The sequence below is a fragment of the Pleurodeles waltl genome, chromosome 7 (assembly GCF_031143425.1).
Source record: "Pleurodeles waltl isolate 20211129_DDA chromosome 7, aPleWal1.hap1.20221129, whole genome shotgun sequence".
NCBI lineage: Eukaryota > Metazoa > Chordata > Amphibia > Caudata > Salamandridae > Pleurodeles > Pleurodeles waltl.
The window spans coordinates 983,923,840-983,946,624 of NC_090446.1; the positions used below are offsets into that span (position 1 = coordinate 983,923,840).

General features: G+C 44.6%; 1 protein-coding gene across 1 annotated transcript in view; it reads right to left on the reverse strand.

Moving 5' to 3' along the window:
* The window catches only part of KIF19 (kinesin family member 19), a 279,912-nt gene that overhangs the window by 119,656 nt on the left and 137,471 nt on the right, over nt 1-22,785 (reverse strand). Inside the window, exon 4 of the mRNA XM_069199793.1 lies at nt 19,144-19,231. Coding sequence (XP_069055894.1) covers nt 19,144-19,231 — 88 coding nt within the window. The remainder of the gene's footprint in view (nt 1-19,143; nt 19,232-22,785) is intronic.

The window sequence follows — 22,785 nt, forward strand, 5'->3', positions numbered from 1 at the left end:
AACATTGTCCTAACTATAACTACCTAGTGGCAACCAACACTAGGCAATATATATATGGACAAAGCTATACCCCTCTGAAGAGCTCTAATGAGAGCGAAACACGTGTCAGGGGTTGCTTTACTCATTCCAGGTTGGCTTGGACGGTATTTGACCAGTCCAAAGCTGTAATACTGTGCCTGGAGTGGTAAATGGCTTTTGTCATTTTACAGCTCGGCGAGGATGACACTATGTCAATCCTATGCTTAAAGATTTTGCTGTACAAATGGCAAAAGACTTTGTCATTGTCTAGCTCGGCGAGGATAGCACTGTGCTGATCCTATGCTTAAAAACTTTGCTAGATAAGCAGACATTTGAGGTGAGCAAATTTAGAGTGTCGCTGGTGTTGCAGAGTGCTTCTTACTAGAGCAGCTCTCCACCTAAAATTGGGAACTTCCCAGAGTTCTCCTTTGTTTTTTGCATATATATATATATATGGGTTTAGGTTAGGTATGGGTTTTTGGGTGATAAGGGTAATTTTAGGGTTTAGGGTGAGATTGGGTTTTTGGGTGGCAAGGGCAATTTTAGGGTTTAGGGTGTGCATGCGTTTTTGGGTGGCAAGGGAAATTTCAGGATTTAGGGTGGGTATGGGTTTTTGGGTGTGTTTGTATCTACCAGTACATTTTTTACAAAGCATATGCCTTTACCATGTATGCCTTTACCATGAAAATGTAAGTAATTTACAGGAAAATACAAACCCTTTGTCTGTGTGTGTGTATATATATATATTAGTGTTTCTTCTTAACTGTAATATACTATTTACTGGTGAAAGCTTCATCACGCATATGTCTTTACCATTCATGTTTTTACAACGAAATTCATTGTAAAGGCATGCGTGGTAAAGGCATAATCATTGTAAAAAAAATGCGTGGTATAGGTTTTGGATGGTAACATCCATGTTGTAACGGCATGCATTACAATGGAAAGGGTGGTTCCATCATACATCCTTCTTTATGTGGTAAAAAACTTGTTATGATTGCTTGCAATGTGTGGTGGGATCAGGACATAACTAACTATGTCCAACAGCATTGGCACTTTCCCAGAAATGGGAAAACCTGCCTCTACCTAAATCGCTGGGATTTCAAATATATAAGAAGCACTGGTTATAATTGACAGTGGGCTGCTGGCAAGCAGGCATGGAATGGGCATATAGTCTCACTGCAAACATTTGGAGAAGCTTCCCTTTGACAGGCCATCTTAAATACTACCTAGCCAGGTGGTCAGAGCGGAGTACTGTCCATCTCTTCTAGGCTATGTCTATGTTTGTTTCCCGTTCGCAAGCTCTGTTGACCCATCCTGCTTCTTCAGCTGCCCTTCCCTGTAAAGATGTCCCCAGGCAGACAAATGAGCCCAGAAAAGCTGTCGCAGACAAATAGAAACCGTCCCCGCCCTTTACCATGGACTGCAGGAGGGGAGCCTGAGAATCTGCTTTGAAAGTACAGGTGAGCTGTACTTACACTCTCACTGTATCAACACCTCTTTTAATCTCTTTCTGGGATTTTCTAGATAGAGGCATAACATTGGCCCTTGCAGTTGAGCAGCTGCGCAGATGTTACACCGGTCCTATAAGCTCAGTCCTCAAACAGTTGCTGTGATAATTTCATAAAAGATTCTTCATTATAGACTGTGAAATGAGACTACACAAGTCATGAAAAACAGCATATTAATAATCTGTTTCCGGTTCTTACTAGTATCTGTGAGCACGGACCAGTCCCCTGCCTTAATGGGATGATTATTAGAGGGACTATCCCTCAGGGTGGGCTTTGTTCCCAAACAAAACCATAATTTATTAACGTTTTCCTTAATACAATATTGCAGTTCAGACAATTGTCCCCTCCCAGCACATTGGGAACTATGGTTCGGGCAAGGGGTAAATCCTCTGAAGTCATTGGGATAAAATAACATGCAACGCCACTTCCCTTCCCCATTCATTTGGTGAATTCACATTTAGGAATCCTCATCTTACCATGTGGGTTCAGAAGTACAGTTTCAGAGCACTATGAACTCACCAAGTAACCATAGTGAGTCATTACGTATGCGACTTCATATGTTTCAGAAATTAACAAGTTGTAAAACATGCATTTAGGTGAATTATTTAGAGTTGGTAGGCTACGGAAACCCCACTCTTTGGTGTACAAAGTGCTACATTTGTCCTCTGTCACTCAGGGCTGAAAACCATTCAGTACTCATTATGCTTAAGTATAACACATTCTTTATGCGAAAGAGTCACCTTTACATTAATGTTCAGAGAGGCAATACCTCAATAAAGATGACAGCATGACTAAAGTCATTTCACATAAGAGGAAGTAACCACTTCAGCACGGAGTCACCATTCCCAACCAACGAGGGAGACCCTATCACAGATAAGCTGAGTCAGGGATGCTTCACCCCCATACCAATTGCACTCCATGCCAAGGGATCACAAATTGGACAAGTGACTGCAAGATTATTCCAGAGAGCTCAGGGTCCAGAGTCAGTTATGCCTATCAGTTGTCATGTGTTATAAGACCCCATTAAAGTCGGGGAGACACATAAGTGTGCCTTGGGTCATTCTCCTGGTCCCAGGATGCTTGTTTCTGGTCCAGGGGGGACCTGGCCTGGCAGTTTGGGCTAGACTATTCCCATGGTGAACAGGGTCAAGACTGATTTGCATATGGCTGGGTCCAAACTGGAATGGCATGGTGAGCAAAAAAACTCACAGATCTGTGACTGGGGGTGAATTGGTCTACATTCCGTCCATCAACTGTTCGTTTTACTTTCTAAAAATGGCATTTTCAAAGTAACAATCTAAAAAACAACTTCACTAAAAGATGTATTTTTAAATTGTGAACTCAGAGACCCTAAACTCAATTTTTCCATCTGCTCTCAAAGGTAATCTACACTTTAATAATATTTAAAGGCAGCCCCCATGTTAACCTATGAGAGAGATACGCCATGCACAGTGAAAACCCAATTTAGCAGTATTTCACTGTTAGGACATGTAAAACACATTAGCAAATGTCCCACCTTTAACATACACTGCACCCTGTCCATGGGGCTACCTTAGGGGTGCCTTACATGTGGTAAAAGGGAAGGTTGAGGCCTGTCAAGTGGGTACACTTGGCAAGTCAAATTGGCAGTTTAAAAATGCACATACAGACACTGCAGTGGCAGGTATGAGCCATGTTTACAGGGCTACTAATGTGGGTGGCACAACAGTGCTGCAGGCCCACTAGTAGCATTTTATTTACAGGCCGTGGGCACCTCTAGTGCACTTTACTAGGGACTTACCAGTAAATTAAATATGCCAATCGTGGATAAACCAATCAACAGTACAATTTACACACAGAGCATATGCACTTTAGCAATGGTTAGCAGTGGCAAAGTGCCCAGAGTCCTAAAACCAACAAAAACTGGTCAGAAAAATTAGGAGAAGGAGGCAAAAAGATTGGGGATGACCCGGAAAAAAGGGCTAGGTGCAACACTGACCACATAGAACCAACCATTCATGTAGCTACAAGTTGATGCAACTTCTCAACTTGCTAGGGAGGGCCCAACGTTTGCTTTCCAAGCTTTGTGTCTGTTGATCCAAACATTCACTAGCAAGTGGAGGTTGGCTTAATATACCTTTATAGTCGCTTTGTGGCCTTTTCCTCCATAAATGCGGCCTGTCAGAAGTTGCCTAAACTGGAGATCTTATCAGTATTTTGAAAGTCCCCGTATGAAAAGAGAAAGAGGACTCCTCAACAACAACTTCTTCAGTCATTGCTGGTTCAGTTCAGGCAGGAAGTCCTTGTCTATCTTGCGAACGCTGCCTTCGTTGGATGAACTGTGAGCTTCCATTGACAGAGGAGCAAGAAGAAGATGATGAATGAAAGCTGTTTTGGTCATTAGCGCAGGCACATAGCCAGTCACTACTTTAGAGCAGGCAGTCATGATTCACAGCCTACCCTAATACTCTCGCTTGCAGGACAGCACACAGTCGAGTTAGTGATCAAGGGTCACTTCAGAGGGGGCTACTACACTTCATTTCAGGGATGTAGGGGTCTGTTGCAATCACCCCAGAGGTACAGCTACACTGGCTAAAAAAAGAATGTATTGCCACCACCCACGATTGTTCAGCGAGTGTGTTGGGCGCGAAGCCCCCAGAGCACATTTCAGCGATCCAGAGAGAATTAATCCTGTTGTTGTCTAGCGCACTGAAGAGACTCCCGGACATTTGTGTGCATGTTTAGTTTCTTACACTGGAGACTAAGGGATAAATCACGAGTTCCCAACTACAGTCATCCATAAAGAACATATATAATTTGTGTCTTAACTTTAAACACAAAAGGCCCATGCGTGTGAGCAATATGATTCACATTTTATTTACACATTCTGTGCGTATCGTGCTGTAGTTGGTCTCCGCCTCATTGGGATCCATGAATCTGGGTAATGGTACATTCACGTCTGTGCTAATAAAATGAATGGATCCAATTGGTCAAATCTTTTTCAGCCAAATGCAAGATGTATGGAAAATACTGGGTTGGACACCTGGGGGATCCCCAAGAGCACCAATCCCAGCTGGTCTTGATCCTGGAACCGGATATCTGGGGTGGGTGACAAAAGCACCACAAATAAGCTACACAGCCAGCGGATTGTTTTTTAACTGCGCCCAGGCACTAATAATCAGTGCTGATTGGCTAAACTCCATGCTGCATGGCGGAGACCAGCAGTGTGCTATTTTTATTCTCAGAAGAGTGACTATCAGGGCTGCTTCCGTTAGTAAGGAAGGTTTGGAAATATTGCAAAGCAGAGCATCGTGAATTGAGAGTATGGGCAGCAAACCGTCAATTAATTTGCTGAGTAGTTTGCCTACGCAGATGGCAGGAAGACAGGAAATTGGAACAGAAGAAATACATGAAACATGACTCTGGCTGGGGCTGTGTGGGTAAGTCTGGCAGGTGGGTACATATATATAGCTTGTTGTATTTGATGATAACGGAAATTAACTCAAGGCATTTCAGGGGCAAAGACTGCGTGCCCTAGACCGGGGGTTTGGGACCAGCCTAAAAAACACAGCACGATTTCACAAAAGAGCAGGATTACAGTTATGCTGGTACAGCTGGAGCAGAGTCAGTCACATATGGAAAATTGGAAAAGAAGCCCTAAAATACCCTTTTTAACCCAAATTTGAGAAAAGCGTGCTGTTCCTTCCCGGGACCAGAAGCTATAAAGATAGGACTGAGGGAGCTATGGGTGTACCGAGCTGCATCTATATTCACAGGCGAATGGTCCTCCTAAAAATAGATTATTTTATGAAGAAATGTACTTCATTTTTAGACAAGGAGCAGTTGTCCAGGAGAAGATAAGAGTCAAAAAGATATCTTTGGAAGATGTAAAGAAATCAGCGCCCAAAACACTATGTAGATGCACCATCCGTACCATTTTTAGTTGACCCTGTCACCAGTGGAGAAACGTAAAATGAAGCCCACCCCTCAGCAGAATGTCAAGAGAGACCCTTGTGTCTCCCATATCTCACAGATTTTCATTGGCCTTGGCTAGAATGGTACCCCTCTGAGAGGTTGAGGAGATCCCCTGGAGGGTTGTGGGCTCCCTTGAGTCATAGGGGCTGCAGGGGCCTGTGTTACGCTGTGACTGTGGGATCCTCTGTCTTTTTTCTTTTTGGAAACTGTTTGTGTGGAACTTGGTCCACAAAGACCCTCAAAGTGCAAGTGTTACTTCACGGATACACTCCTTTGGTGTGCTCCAAGATAGAGCATTGGTCTCCGCAGCCTGAAGTCTCAAGAGGTAGCCCACCTCCCCCATGACATCTCTGAGCAGACCCTGGCAGTGTACAGCGCAGTGCTGAATCTCTCTGTGGGCTTTTAACAACCCCCACCGCATGCCCATCAGTTTCGTTGGTTCGTGGGCTTGCCTTTTAAAAATTGCTTGATTTCATTTGTGAAAGGCATGTATACATCCTGCCTTTTCCGGTGGTTAGCCCTCCTCGAGCGCACCAGTCTGGTTAGGAATTTACAACGCTAAAAGCTCTAAGTCGAGCAAATGGAAGACCCATTACATTGCAAATGCTTTTTTTTTTTATTTTATTTTTTTTAGAGTTCCGTAGCAGCACCCAGCGGTGATATTTTTTAAACTCTAAGTGTACATTAAGTCATAAGGCTTGGAGCAGACCTTATTTTTTTTAACATATTTGATAAGTTTTTGAACAACTACATAATGTTTGAAACAATGAGAGAGATCAACAGAACGTGTATCGATGCTAAATGCTTTGTGAACATTAGAAATACAGCTATTGTTAGACTTACTCTTATCTGTTGACAAACATTTATTTATATGTAGAGGTACGAGATGCAAGATGGAAGGCGGATGTTGTTCACATAGGACAGTAGGACAAACCCATCCACACCTATTTTTCCTTCCATTTTCTTTGTTTCCAAGGCTGTCTGGAGGAAATACACTAGCCATTTCCCTAAACAGAACCCTGGAAGATGGACTTTGCAATCTGAAGGTAGGCAATGGCCTTCCCAGAGCATTCTGGGGTAGATGACAATGCCTCCCATTCCCACCACCCCATCTACGCAGGGAGCATCCACCACACCCTGATTTGCAGAACATCAAATATTTATGGAATGCAGAGATTCAAATTGACATGTAACATTCTGCCCAAATGAGCATGTAAGTATGTGCTGGGGCTGCCCTGCACCTGTCTGAACTACATTTGGGATACAGACCTGTTTGGACCCTGCCACTAATAGACAATGGCACTAAGGGCCAGATTTACAAGAAAGGGAGCATCAGCTGCGATGCACCACTTTTCTTGCCTCACCCACCCGGCACCTAACAGCACCATGGTAGCGCCGTATTTACAATACGGCGCACTATGGTGCACCTTAGGACAATAGCATCATTGTTTATGATGCTACTTTCCCAAATTAGTGCCATAAATAATGGTGCTAATCCTGCAAGGAAAAGGGAGGCCCATTGAAAGTAATGGGCACTTCATTTTATTGCCTGCTCTGAGCAAGTGTTAAAAATGACCCTAAAAATGGCCCCACGAAAAGTTGTAAATTTCACTGTGCCATTTTTACAGGTCTCCCAATGCCGGGTCGCCCCCCTTGCATGCATTATGCCTGGCGCAGGCATAATGTGGCGCAAGGTGTTGCATAGTCGCACAATGCAAACATTGCGCCACTTTGTAAATATGGCGAAGGACAATGGCCTCCTTGACGCCACATTAGCATAAAAGGAAAATTACTCTAGTGTGGAGCTAAGAGGCACTAGGGCCTTGTAAATCTGACCCTAAGTGCTGCTAATTTTCTTTTCAATGGAAATAAGCTTGAAGGTACTGCTGAAACTCGGCTACCCTGCCCTGCAGCCGACCTTGCCTGTCTGGGAGCCCTTGGCCCCCCCAAAGAATCCAGAGAAACAGACTCAACTCTTTGAAGCTCTCTACCCCTCATCAAATAAGCATTTGTAATGCACTAGGTCTCACATTTGCTTCAGTTAGAGCTATTAGCGTTGTAAATTCATAACTGGACTTTTCTTGCCACATAAATTGGTCAACCCTGTCTCATAATGTTGCCTTTTCCTGCCACATAATTTCAGTGAGCCTGCAGATAGCTAAAGCACTTACATTTACCTTCTTCCTCTATATGCAGCCAAAAATGAAAATGTTGCCATTTAGCATCCTATTTTAAATCTGCCATGCTAATTCCAACAGCACCCCACCATTAGAGTTGCTGGCCGGCTGACACAATTCCCCCCCAAAAAACACACAAGACAGCCACGGGAGAGTAATGGGAGAAAAACACTAGAAGGGTCACCTAAACATATCAAGAGTGTTCAAACAGTCATAATGTAATAAGGATCTTTAGTTGGCCTGAATCATGGTCATAAATTCATTAAGGAGAGATTAATAAAACATATACAATTATCATGTCCAGCCAATAAAAAGTTTCATCAGAAATAAACTTTTGGCATTAGACTGTAATGCTCAGAATAGGCCCCAGAGGACACCACAATAAAAATACCATTTGTAAGAAACATGATAATGTAACCATATAGTTAGCCCGTACAGGACATAACCACATGAAAAGAAAATGTCAGAAAGAGTATCACTCTAACCATATATTTAGCCCCTAGAAAGCATAGCGCATTACACATTTTAAGCGCTTACAGGCCTACTGCAATTAAATTACACACATGGCCTTTAAAACTACGCTTAGCTGTAAAACAAAAGTTACAACTATGACGGTCCTTAAAAAGACACAGAATGGTGGGAGGGGTTATTATTTTGGGGTCCCCACTAACCTAGCGTGGGGACCTAGAGATGAGGTAGACAGAAAGAGCACATTGTGGTGAATGTTTTGATGGTGGTCACATTGTCCTAGGACCTCCATAAGCTGAGTTATGAGCAAAAATGTTTTGTAAAAGTAATGCCCTGCAAAGGATTATGGCGCAAGTTTCCATATTGATGTTGACTGTAATGCTTAGAACAGCCCCTAGAGGATAACACAATGAAAATAGCCTTTGTAAGAAACATGGTCATGTAATCTTATAGTTAGCCACTAGAGGGCATAACCACATGAAAAGAAAATGGCAGAAACTAATGCAGTGAAACCATATATTTAGCCCCTATAGAGCCTAGTGCCTTACACACTTTCTGATCTAACAGGCTTACTGTAACGATATTACAAACAAGCACCTTAAAACACAAACTACTCCCAGCTGTAAAACAAAAGTTCCAGCCATGAGAGAGCGTAAAAAGACACTGAATGGTTGGAGGGCTTATTATTTTGGGGTCCCTTGTAACCTGGTGTGGGGACACAGAGATGAAGTAGATCCGTTGTTGTGAACGTTTTGGTGGTGGTCCCATTGTCCTAGGACCACCACAGGATGAATTATGAGCAAAAATGTTTTCTAAAAGTAATGGCCTGCAAAGCATTATGGGGCGAGTTTCCAAGTGCAGTGAATATTGTAGTATTGGTTCTCCCACTGTGTGTGTTTTTTACGTAAAGCATTTATCAATTACAAGTGTTTTTGTGAAAGCTATAGAGCATGATGGGGAGAGCCAAAAGAAATGAAGACCTTCAATACCGCCAACGGAGTTCACGCTGTTTGTGCTCTGAGTGCCTTGGCCACCATGGAGCACGAAGGGGAGAGACAAAAGAATAAAATAGTTTGCCCACAATGACGTATATCGGCAATCTTGTAATAATCCATGTAACAAGGTCAGTCTGCAAGCTGGTAACAAAGCCGCCCCCAGGCAGGACAAACGTAAAGCATTTACCAATTACATCAAGGAATTTTTGAAAGGCAAGCCCATGAATGAGTGAAAGTGATGGGAGTGGTTAAAAGCCCACAGAATACTTACGACAAGTCGAAAAACACTTTCACGCGCAACCTAAAAAACTGCAGAGTACTACCTTAAAATGCTACAACTACAATTTCAAGTAAGGTGCTTGGTGAGTCTTCTGAGCACGCATGCTCCCTCCCTCACCCCACCACCTTTTCTCAGTTTCTACTGGCAGAAGCTGCAGCTCTGCTGATTGTCCAGAACTTGGTTGGCATGCAAGCTAGCCAAAATATTGTTAGCAATAATTTTTTCTGACACAAAATTGCATCCTAAATTATTGTTCACAAATATACTTTTACTATCCCATTGCATGTGTAGATTCTGATGATAAATCAAATGGAATGATAAATATGTAAACAATATGTAGGACCCAGTATTCCTGTCAGACATTGTTCTGGTTACAATATTGTTGACCATATCGTATGTGATACAGAGCATCCTGCCAGCACTGATCTGGAGCATGTAGAGTCCTTAGATCATGTGATATTCCCATTTTCACAGCCTAACACCACCTAATCCTAGACCAAGAGATAGCTCTATCTTCCCGCCTATAGTAACTTACATTCATGTACTCCATGGAACTGCCCCTTTGCTTTACATGTTACTGATATACTCTAGCATTTCTTTTACTGCTCACAAACATTAGGATTGCTATTTATCACATAGTGTGCATAATCTGGGGCTCAGGTTTCACAAATGTTGTGTGTTGCCTTATTGTTTTGCTATGTATTCTGTTTTGTGTACCAGATAAAACACATGTATATAGTTACTGAGCTATTATTAAAGTGTTGCGTACGCACAACTACTGTTGGACACTCTCATCCTTACTACAATTGTGATAATCATTTCGTATAGTGCTAATGAAAATAAGGAGGCCAACTTTCCATCACAAACCAAGTGCTTGGGGTCATAGATAGTGGGAAACAGCAGTTCAGTCAGCATTGATACTGCTTGCTTGGCTCTGTGACTGCACAGGCCAGGGAAAACACTGAAGAAAGTACAAACGGTTGAAATGCCAAGTAACCAAAAGGGCCACAAGCTCACTAAATGATTCAAGCATGCTCACCTTAATGCTCTTTGTGTCTAACTCTCTCTGGTAGCAAACGTTCTACTCAATAGGTATCTGGTGGGTAACGTTCTATTCAATAGGTAACCAGTGTCTAGTCAATCAAATCAATCATGAGTGGGAGTTACAATGGAGGCAGCTCTTTTTCAAAGGAACAAAAGCACAGAATAGTCCAAAAAGGCACTGTCTCAATTGATATCATCCAGCTTCTGAAATAGCCAGACAACTTTCTCATAAAAAGGGTCCAGAGGATCCTCAAATGCAGAAGGCATAGTATTCGACAAATGTATAATCGCTGTTGCCATAAAATTGTTTCACCTCAGTTGTTCCAGCTGAGTTAAAAGGAGTGCATCATTCTGAGCTGCATTGGCATCAATAGGTTAATCAGTGCAAAAAGGCAAACTTGTAATATTTACATTGTATGTGATGAAATGGGTCAATGTGATCAAGGTGCAGTTACTGTGGGTTGAAATAAAATCTGGGGCCGATGGCTATGAAGTTCAAGTCAGCGACCCACTGAGACAGCTGGCATATTGGACGGCAAGGCAGACACGACAGATGCATGGGTGGTACCTTTAGAGGACTCAAATCATAATACCAAAAATATTTGGTGTTGGAACAGAAAAGTCCTCAGAATGGTTAATGACGTGTACCCCTGCTGTGAGTGCCCAAATGTGCTATTGTCTGGATCCCTGCTGAATTTTGTGTCATAGGTATAAACGGATCATGCATGTGCACCATGACATTGGTCTGTCCCTCGGACAGGGGTCTTGGTGGACCTGCAGGGGCATCCAAAGCTCTATCCTCATAATGGTGGAAGGCTACCACCTTCTCCAAGAATTAAGCAGCACAAGTGCGGATGGTGGAAGCATACCGTGTAGTGATCATTAGTAGTGAACAGGTGTTTTTGCTGCTGTGTGTGTACCTCACCCTTGTCCCACATCAGGTAAATGTGGAGTGCTGGGCAGCACAGGAGTAGTGTCTCTGCACTGGATGTATGTGTGCCTGAAAAGGGTACAGTACAGGGGGAGGTCAGTACTGAGCAGTATATGTGTGGTTAGTGCATGTATTAAGTGTATGAATGACTGTGAGGAATACATTACATGAGAGGTGTAGTGCTGTGCAGTACAATCACAATGAAAGCATGTGCTGGTTGCATGTGTGCTTGTCTGAAGTACAATACATGAAGGGTGAAGTGTTGTGCAACGCACACTTGGTGAGTGTGTGCTGGCAGTTTGTATGTTTGCAAATAGCACCCTTAGTACGATATAGGAAAGCTACAGTACTGAACAGTGCTCACAGACTGAATGTGTGTGTTGAATACACATGTCTCCATAGTGGTGCAAAGCATGGCAGTAACAGTACTATAGAGTTAGACTGTTGTGAATGTAAACTAAGTGCAAGTGTGCCTGCAATGGCTCATTACATGGAGGCCCCTGGATTCCAGTTTGAGAAGCCCAGACCTGCCTGGTGACGACATGAGAAGTAAAGGAATCCCCCCAAACAGATGTGTATTGTTGCATTCCTCTGAGCTGCATGGGACTCACACTGGAATAAAGGAGGAAGGAAATTTCCAGTTACACTTCAAAAGGTTGCTCTTTCATTTAGTAATAGATCTCAAGGTCGTGGATGCATCTTAGGAAAGGAAAGGGAGCTGATAAGGGAATTATAAAGACTAGGGGTGGGAGCCTAGCATTAACCTTTTGATGCACATATCACTGTGGCTGACATCTAGGTATGAACTCTGGTCACTCCCTTCAATTGTGATGTGGGTCAATCCGCTTCAAAGTCTTGTCTAGTGTGACAGATATAATTTAAGAGAAAAGAAGAAAAAGAGAAGTGGACACTTCAAAAGAAGCAGAATCCTCCAACATAATACTTCAAAGACTCAGACCCTAAATCACATTTTGGTGTCTGGAAATGGACTTTAAGAATGGGAGGTTGAAATCCAAAATGTTGTCACCTGCCAAACGGGCTGTGTGTGGACGGAAAGCTGAGGCTTCTGCCTGTAACCAGAACTGGGGGCCACGGCCTGGTAGTCTCACTGTTGGGTGAGGGGGCATCACCGAGGGAAATTTAGATCACCTTCTCTGGTGCGTCAGTACCTGCCTGCTTGACAAGACCAGTGCACCCTGCGAGAAAAAGGAGATTTTAGAGGGAGTAACATGCAGTGGGGACCCCTACCGAAAGGACTCCTAGAGCGAGATGTGAGGAGAATATCTGAGCACTGATTGGGTCACTGCCCATGTGCAGGAATGGTCCAGGGGCCCATATATGCCAGGAGAGGGGTGCCATGATCTGAAGTTGTGCAATGATCACTTGCAGGATGCACCAGTCATGCACCGCCTCACCACTGTGACCCTGTCTGAAAAAGAGGGGGCTACCGTTTAACTTATTTGGGCCAGCAGCAAGAGCATTGTGTTCAACAATATCGGTGTCAGGAGTGGCCACCGTTGTGAGGATGTCCTCCCTGGAACAGTCTGCGTCCAGACCGTAACCCAGCAACACCGTATGCCAGGAGGGGCTGCTGGTACCACTGTGGCCAAGAGTTCTGGTCATTGGCCAGACAGGAGGATGGCTTCAGTGTCCAGTGGGTCAAGCCCACACACTGTGATCTGCACCTGAAAAATTCTGCGAGGTCCACGTGGACACAGACGACATTGCAACCTTGCTGGGAGTTCAGCAGGGAACCAGAGAATAGAATGCTCCCCGTTTGGGGTAAAGTGGTTTACCGCATGTTTGCCAAGCTGGACCAGATTTAATCGCTGGAACAAATTTGTAGTGCTCCTCAAAGGAAAGAGTCTGCACCTGCTGGATGCCTATGCAAGTACCATGAGCAGCCCAAATTCCCTGAACGGGATCAGGACTCAGGAGCACCCACAGAGAGGACACCCACTGAACTGCTGAATGCTTCCATACCCCCGGAGTGGGTAAGAGTGGAAGTGGGCCTTTAGGGTCCTGGAGAACTCACTGCTAACCGTGCTGACACTTTCGACTAAACCCTAAGAAGTCAAAGGGGAACTTTTGAGTATGGCTTACTAATAAGCATTCCCTGAATGTGGTCACCAATGAATGCAGAATAAATCCAACCACATTATTAGGAAGAGGGTGAGACAGGGATTTGCCCTAATCTCAAGGGGATTGTGTTCTTGCTCAGGAAGTTCGTTATTCCTTTGACTGTGTAGAGCTAAAAGTAAGATACTTATTTTTCTTACAAACGTAAGTATTTGACTAGACATTGATTTATTGTTTGCACTGTGTGAACTTTGAGTTATGAGACGTATCACCACTTACCTGTATCTACAATCCCCCCCTACCAAGAAAGCCTTTGACTGCTCATCTACAGGTACCACTGAGAGTCAAGTGCAGGAGAAGTACTTGGCCCTGTTGTTCAGCATCCACAGTCGGCTGGGCAGCATCAGGAGTAAAAGACCGCAACCACCATGGTTGGACCCAGTAGGATTTGCATGCCCTGCGGCACTTCAAAAGGGGTTCTAACATTCAGTTTGGGTGACAATTGCAAAGAATGAATCTCAGAGAAGGAGCAGTAGTCAATTGAAGGATGAGGTGAAGCCCAGGGGCTCCACAGGGCACTAAATGAAAAGTTACCCTGCCTGTCCCTGTTGATCTACTAGCATCACAAACTCCATAGATGTAAATATTTCTATTTTTATGCCTTTGCACACTATACTTGTGACTATAATGTCACTAAAATGCACACACTTGCCATTGGTTCCAGTCTCAGCAATTTAGCTAGAGCAGACATCGACATTAAAGAGACAACAAAAAAAACGGATTCCGTGTGGGACAAAATAAAAAATGGAGACTACAGGGCACGAGTATAATAGAGCAAATCTGACTGCAAAAAGTGAAAGACCTACAGCAGCACTGTTGACAGGCCCTTCATTAACACAGGTGCTAAAGATAGTGCTGAGATGAAAGGCATCGTGGGAGTCCTTCCTATGTTAGTAGGGCCACCTTCAGACGGGGGTTCTTAGCGAAAAGGGGACCATAACATTACAGAAAAATACACTTACGAGTGACGTATCAGTGATGTTCTAAGGATTAGCAGACTCACAGGCATATGTGAAGCATCTGTTGCTGAAAACACGGACACCCAAGTCTCACTCACTGCGCGTGAGTCTCACATCTTGGAGTACAGAAACGCTCTTGACCAGTCGCAAAGATCCCGTTAACTTTAACAGTCGCTCAAACCCGAAATTTGATTTTTCTGTAAAACATTACCTTCATGAGTCACACACGCAGCGTTTTGAGGCACTAAGGTTTGCACCGGTACCCACTCCTCCCTCCTTCGGACGCCCAGGGAGCAGCTCTGCTCTCCTCCCTACCTCCATCACAACCAGCTCGTAAACTTGTGGGTAGAGACTTGTTTACAAGATCTACACTATATAGGCAATTCCAGGACAGGGGCCCAGAGAGGTTTGTGAGGATCTTCCGTGGGCGGTTTCTATAGCAACGCTTAAGAGCTGAGAGAGGACGAAGCATGATGGATACAAACAAGTTAATATCGAGGGTGGGCTCAGAGAGTTCCCCAGATGGTCAGTAGGTTCGGGGGCAACCTCAAAATGTGCTCAACCCACCGACCTACTCACGGGAACAATGGAGGGGCATCAAAACGTGCAGAGGCACACGAGCAATGCTGCACCCCAGCATGCAATAATTCTTATTGGGGGGGTCAAAATATTTTTTGGGGAAAAAAGACCCTCTTACCACTTTTTACATCGTGAACGGGAATACATTATTTGTAACGGCTACACGGTTGGCAGCACAGTTCGCAATCTACGTGGAGTGTGACAGTCTAATGTACGTCATGAGAGCAGAGGATTGTACCTTCCGATGGAGTTTAATGTATACTCTAAGGTCGGTGGATGTAGCCCTCGTTTGAGTCTAAAGTACGCACAGAGGGTGGAGGATAGTTGCTTGAGGTGGAGTCTAACGTACGAAGTAACAGTGGAGGACTAAAGCCTAAAATGGAATCTAATGTCTGTCCTGAGGGCAGAGGTTTGTAGCCTGAGATGAAGTCTAATGCACAACATGAAAGTAGAGGATGGTAGCCTGAGATGGAGTCTAATGCACAACATAATGGTGGAGGAGTTTTGGATGGGATGGAGTCTGATATACATGACAGTGGATTGTTGATGTCTTAGATTGACTTTAGTATATGTCCTAAGGGCGGTGGATTTTTGCCTTTGTGAGTCTAATGTAGTTCCTGAGTCTAATTTGTGACATGACAGTGGTAGATTGTAGCTTAAGTTTAAGTCAATGTATGACATGACAGTGGTCGGTTGTAGTATGGAATGGAATGTATCTCTTGAGTGAGGAGAATGGTAGCAACAGATCGAATCTAATTTATGACATAACCATGCAGGACTGCAGCCTGAGATGTTGTCTAATCTGCATGACACTGGAGGGTTGTAGTCTTAGATGGAATATAATGAGAGCGGAGAATGGTAGCCTCATATGGAGTTTAATGTATGTCCTTAAGGCAGAGGATGGTTGCCTCAGATCATGTCTAATTTATGATATAACATTGGAAGACTACAGCCTGAGATGTTGTGTAATCTACATGACACTGGAGGGTTGTAGACTCGGATGGAATCTAAAATATGTCCGAAGGGCAGAGGATTGTAGTGCCTGATGGAGTCTCACGTATGTCATGAAGTTGGGTATTGTAGCCTCTGGCAGAATTTCGTGCCTTATGAACAGGCATGCTCCGGGGACCATATTACAGGTCTAGAACTGAGTAACTCACTGTCCAAGGTACTAATGACGAACAAGTGACCTCCGTGGAAAGTAGGATGACTCCATTTGAGTGAAAATGGAAAGAACATCACCACTTTACAGAGACTGTCTTTAGTACTACAGCACGTATTGCAGACTCTTTTAGGTGCATTTCAGACCTTTTAATAAAAACCCAAATGTTCTAAAACGAGAGTGGTACTGAGCAGGATCTGTTTTGCACTCACGGGAGGACGAATGCTGAAAAAATCGGAATGCGAGAAAAGAAAATGTAATGTGCCACAGAACGCCATGGATGGAGGAGGAAATGGGTCCTTTACTGTGCAAGGCCAGGAGATACTTTTGATTAATGACAATGGAAGGGGAGAAGCACTAGTTACACTTTCCAGAAACCCAGAAAATTCCTTTGGAAGAGGAGGGGGTTACTTCGAGTATGAAAGGAAACTTTCGTTTTCGTTACAGGGAACAGGGGTTAGCAGGGAATGGAGACAGGCTGGGGTAGGAGCTGGTGTTAATTCCTCATTATCTGTTACAGGGAAGAGATGTTACCGATGAATGGAGACTGGCAGGAGTATGCAAGATCTGGTGTTAACTCCTTCTTATTTATTAGAGGCAGGGACATCGTAAGGAGTTTGGGAGCGCTGGGCAAAACCTAATGTGGGGGCATCCTTCCCGGAACAACTCTAAATTTATTGTCAATTTTAAGCTCATTCAAGCCCTCAGTAACTGTGGTCTGATCATTTACAAACCTCTTTGATCGGCCTCAAACCTCAAAAGGGGCCCAGTTCTTCAGAGGCCCCCAATTCAGTTCAAAGCCTTTGACTAGTAATGACATATTGGCGAACTGGAAACCCCTTTTCATATTGTGCAGGGTGCCCATCATTTTTGAGTTATGCTACTGTCTGGGACTGTCCTGAAAGCTTTATGATGGGCGCCCCTAGAAAGGTGGGGTCCCTGGGCCAGAGCCCACTTTGCCCATGCCTTACCACGTCTCTGGTCACAGGGAAGTTGTTGTAGCAGGGAACGGAGATGGGCTGGAATACGACAGACCTGGAGTTAATTCCTCCTTATTTGTTACAGGGAAGTGGGGCTACCAGGTAAGAGAGAAGGGCTTGAAATGAAGGCCTGAATTTAAGAAAAGTGGTGCTACATCCAATGCAATGCCACTTTTCTTGTGCCGATTAGCGCCTCCTACCACCATCATGTGTGCAACGTATTTAATGTACGGCGCACCATAGTGCTGGGAAGGGGCAATAGTGCCACAATTTGTGACACTATTGATGTACTGTGCAGGGTTAGCGCCAAAAGTTTAGCGCTAATCCTGCAGAGTACATAGGGGCCCATTGAAAACAATGGTATGCCCCCTTTTAACGTCTTCTCACACTCACCAACAGATACCCTGACAGGGACATATGCGCTAAGAATATAAAAGACAAAAAGCATCCCAGAAAAAAATCGCCATGGTATCACTCCATTGGTATGGGGCATGGCCAGTACTGCAATTATATTTGCAATATCAGTGAAACATATAAAGGTGTGGGCTGCTTGAGGAACACAAAGACGATTACTGAGGCTGCAGCACCTCTGAGCTAAAAAAAACTCGGGGGGCAAAGGGCAAAAGAGACTATGGGTGAACTCTGCATGCTGCCTGGTAGAGTTCTGTAGCAAGTCCAAGGCCACTGTTTCCTATAAATCCTGTAATATATATGTTTAAGAAAGTAAGGCTTCGTATTTAATAAGCACTTAAAGGGAAAATACAATTATACAGTTGTTCTTGTTTTTACATCGCTCTCTTGCAGGAAGCTAATGCATTGCCCTGAGTTCCAGGTCTGGCTGTTGAGATCAGGGGAGAGACTCAAACCAAGAGGTCAGGTCTAGTACCTACATGAAGGTAGGATCTGCGTGTTGCTGGTACCTTCTTTACACTTATATCTTGGCTGATCTTTGGCAGATCACTTTTTACCAGTAGAGGATTAGGTACTTAGATTATAATTCAGTATACTGGTAAACACTGCCTCTGGCACAATGTTACTTTGCTGGTAATCAGTAGCTCTCAGTGAAATTTTTATTACACCAGAGTAATTGGCACAACAAACTACAGAGATTACACTATAATGCCACGTTGAGTAACACAACTTCTATTTGGGGAGAAATTGTACCATAAACTATAGGGAAATAACTCATCAGGAACGTGAGCAGCATCTTCCCAATATGTTTTAACAAGGGCGGTCAACACAAGCATTTCAGGTGGACTTGCTACCTAAATGGACCACTGAGTTAATTTCTGAGTAGCAAACTACAAGCCTGAATGCAAGCAGCAGTTCCTTTAAAGCGGAGGTCAACAAACATTTCAGGTAGATTTTTTACCCAAGCGGACCGTTCAAGTAATTTTGTGCATCAGGCTACAAATTTGAATGCGAGCAGCAAAGTTTTGAATGCGAGCGGCATGGATATCAACTCGAAATACATTTTCGTTTTGAATTTTTACCATAACCTACAGTTCGGTTAATATTTTAGTGTGATTTCTATTTTGTTTAACAGGAAGTCATGGAGACTGAGAGGGTTCTGTACATGGAGTAGGAAATTCCTCTCCTTGTCCTCAAAACTCCTCCTTCTGCTTTGTTCAGCCCTTGGTCAATAGGATTTGGATTTTGGAGGGAAAGCATTACTCTCTTTGTCTGTAATTTCTGCCATTTCCATATACTTGGAATTTTCACTTTTTGGAAAAAGTTAAGTGAATACAATGCCGCACCTTGGAAAAAGTTGGCTGTTTTATGGGAGGGCATGCACCACTATTTTGTGTTATTTGTGTTTTATTTTTGTTTGTATTGTTGTTGGGTAGAGTCGAGGACAGTACCATGAACAGCTGGAGTGGGGGTCGAGTGACCTGACTGTAGGGGTCACTTCTGGGGCTGTATGTGAAGCTACAAATGTGTAAACTCACCTGTGGGGCCGTAGGCGAAGACCGTTGCATTGTAGCCAGATATCACACCCTCGATCAGGCCCTTGGTAGTAAATCTATACACCATATCCTGAAAGCCAAGAAAAGAGAGAGCATAGCTGTTAGACAGGCAGTGTACCTGGAGGGAGCACAGCAATTACAGGTGGAGCACGGGAAGAAACAACCTCAACACATGAATATTAATGGGAGGAAGCACTGCCACAAGCCCAAGTAAGAGGCTAGAGGAAACCACAGCCACAACCAGGGCCAGGTGACTAGGGGGAAGCATGGCAACAAGCCCAGGCATGTGGCTAAGAGGAAAAAGGGCCACCAGACCAGGCCGGTGGCTAGAAGGAAGCATCGCCAGAAGCCCAGTCAGGTGAAACATGTCCACAAACCCAGACTGGTGGCTAAGAGAAAGCACGGCCAACAGCCCAGACAGATGACTAGCAGGAACATTAGCTCCAAGGACAGGCTTAGAGAAAACACTTCACAAGCCCAGACAGATGACTAGCAGGAAGCATAGCTCCAAGGACAGGCTTAGGGAAAACACTTCACAAGCCAAGACAGCTGGCTGGAAGAAAGCAGGTCCAGAAGCCTTGGTACACAGCTAAGAACAAGCATGGACACAAACTTAAGGAGGTGCTGATTAAGAAGCACAGCTACAAGCCGTGCAGTCAGTGAGAGGGTAGCACACGTATAAGCCATGGAAGTAAGGGGGTCTGCTGTCTGTCAGTAATGCCATATAAGATGTTCATAATTAGCTGCGTAGTCCCCTATTTCACTTTACAAGTAGCCTACTAGAATTCCAGCGGAATACATGCGGACACAGGAGCCTTGTGAAGAAAGGGGGCCGAGTGCTAGACTGGAAGCATAGTAACAAGGGGACAGACCTAACCCCTCCCTTAGCAAGCTGAAGTAATTGCTGATTTCCTTTTGCCACCTGTGCTTATTCTATGCTTGCACAGACCACGTGAGTGGAAACATGCTATATTCAGTTAAAAAAAACGCCACTTTCCATGTCCGTATAACATCAAGGTCCGTCTGTTTTCCCCTTTTCTCCTTGAGTGGCTACAATGGCACCTGTACTCCATGCTGGCATCTCCTCTGAAATACTTAGCAAGTGTTTGATCTGAGCCCTGAACAATTTATTTACCTCAGCACTACACAATATTTTCAAGATTCCACCTCGATCATGACCCCTCTCGGATACATCGGATTGCTTGCCCCTGCTCATTTCCACAGAATTCCACCACAAAATAACAAATGCTGGCAAAGCCATTATGTCTCGCCTATACAAAAGTAACTGTCTTTGGCAGTGTGTTTTTGCCACATTGAACACCGGTGCGGCTGTTGTTTAGCATAACCAACAGTTAGTGTTGTGGCGTCTCCTAGAGTGGAGTGGAGGAGGTAGGGTGTCGTGGACTGGATTTGTTGGAGTGGAGTGTCGTAGAGTGGAGTGGGGGAGCAGAGGAGAGGAGAGTTCAGTGGTTCAGGGGCAGAAAGTGTTGTAGAGTGCAGTGCTGTAGAGTGCAATGTCAGAGTGGAGCAGCATATGGTGGAGTGGTGTAGAATGGCGTGGTGTGGAGTCGAGTGGGGTGCGGTGGAATAGGGTGGAGTCGGTTGGAGTGGATTGCGGTACTGGGGTGGATTGGATTAAAGTAGGTTGTGGTGGATTGGTCTGGGGTAGAGTGGGTTGGATTAAGTGGTGTAGATTGTAGTGGGTTGACTGGGTGGGGGGACTAAATTGAAGTGGGGGGACTGAAAACGGGTGAGGTTTGTTGGATTGGGGTGGATAAGATTAGTTTGGTGCAGGTGAATTGAATTGGAGTGATGAAACTGGGGTGGGTGGATTGGGGTGGGGTGGGGTGGACTGGATTAGAGTAGGTTGGTTTCAAGTGGGAGTGAATTAGAGTAGAGTGGGGTGGTTTACACTGAACTGGAGTGGGGGTGTATTGGACTGGATTGAAGGGGTGGAATGGATTGGAGTGGGGTGGATAGGATTGGAGTAGGGTGAGGTGGATTGGAGGGGGTGGATTGGACTGGAGTGGGTTGAATTGGAGTGGGGTGGACTGGATTTAAGTGGGGTGGACTGGATTTGAGTGGGCTGGGATAGACTGGAGTGGAGTGGATTAAAGTGTGGTGGATTGCAGTGTGGTGGACTAGTTGGGTGGATTACATTGGAGTGGGGTGAATTGAAATGGGGTTGGGTGGAGTAGATTGGGGTGTGGTGGAATGGTGTGATATGGATTGTAATGGGGTGGGGTGGGTGGATTTAATTGGATTGGGGTTCACGTGGAGTGGAGAGGAATGCATTGAAGGGGTGGATTGGAGTTTATTGAAATGGATTGAGTGGGGTGGATTGTAATGGACTGGAGTGGGGTAGACTGCATTGGGGTTGATTAGAGTGAGGGGAATGGAGTGGGGTGTATTAGAGTGGGTGGATTGGATAGGCGTTGGATGGGTGGACTGGAGTGGAGTAGAGTGGATTGCAGTGGGGTGGTTTGAATTGGACTGAGGTGGATTAGCTTGAGTGGGGTGGATTGGATTGTGGTGGATTAAGGTGGATTGAACTGTGGTGGGGTGAACTGGATTGGGGTGGATTGGATTGGGGTGGATTGGATTGGGGCGGGGTGGATTGAAGTGGGGTAGATTGGATTTGGATGGAGTGGGGCAGTTTGGAGTGGGTGGATTATAGTGGGCAGATTGGAATGGGGCAGATTGTTTTAGATTGGAATAGGGTGGATTGGAGTGGAGCCTATTGGAGTAGGGCAGATTGGAATGGGGCAAATTGTTTTGGATTGGAGTGGGCAGATTGGAGAGCGTACATTGTTTTGTGTTGAGTGGGGTAGATTGTTTGGATTGGAGTGGGCAGATTGTTTTCAATTGGAGCCGGGCAGATTGGTGTGGGGCATATTGTTTTGGATTGGAATGGGGCAGATAGAAGTGGGGCATATTGGAGAGGGGCAGATTGCTTTGGATTGGGTGGGACATATTGTTTTGGATTGTCGTGGGGCAGATTTATGTGGAGCAGATTGTTTTGGATTGAGTTGTGCAGATTGTAGTGGGGCAGATTGTTTTAGATTGGAGTGGGACAGATTGGAGTGGAGAGGACAGGAGTGGGCAGGTTGTTTTGGTTTGGAGTGGGGCATTTTAGAGTGGGGCGGATAAGTGTTGGGCAGATTGTTTTGGATTGGAATGGGGCAGATTGGAGAAAAATGGATTGGAGTGGGGCATACTGGAGTGAGGCGGATTGGTTTGGATTGGAGTGGGGCAGCTTGGAATGGGGAAGATTGTTTTAGATTGCAGCGGAGCATACTGCAGTGGGCAGATTGTTTTGGGCTGGAGTGGGGCAGACTGTTTTGGACCTGAGTGGGGCAGATTGTTTTGGATTGGAGTTTTTGCTAGTCACACGACTTCTGTTTGCATGACACTAAAAGTTAATAAGAACAAAATAGTACTTAATCACATGGGGATTAAGTTGAATCAATCAGTGCTTGGTCCCTGTTCCACAGATAGGAACGGAAACGATGCCAGGCCTGCGATGACAATTACAAGGCTGTAAAGTGTGCCATGCAGGCCAACAAATGGTAAGCAACGGGCGGGCGCCAATCCTTTTTTGTTAAAATCAGTTTCTTGAAAGCA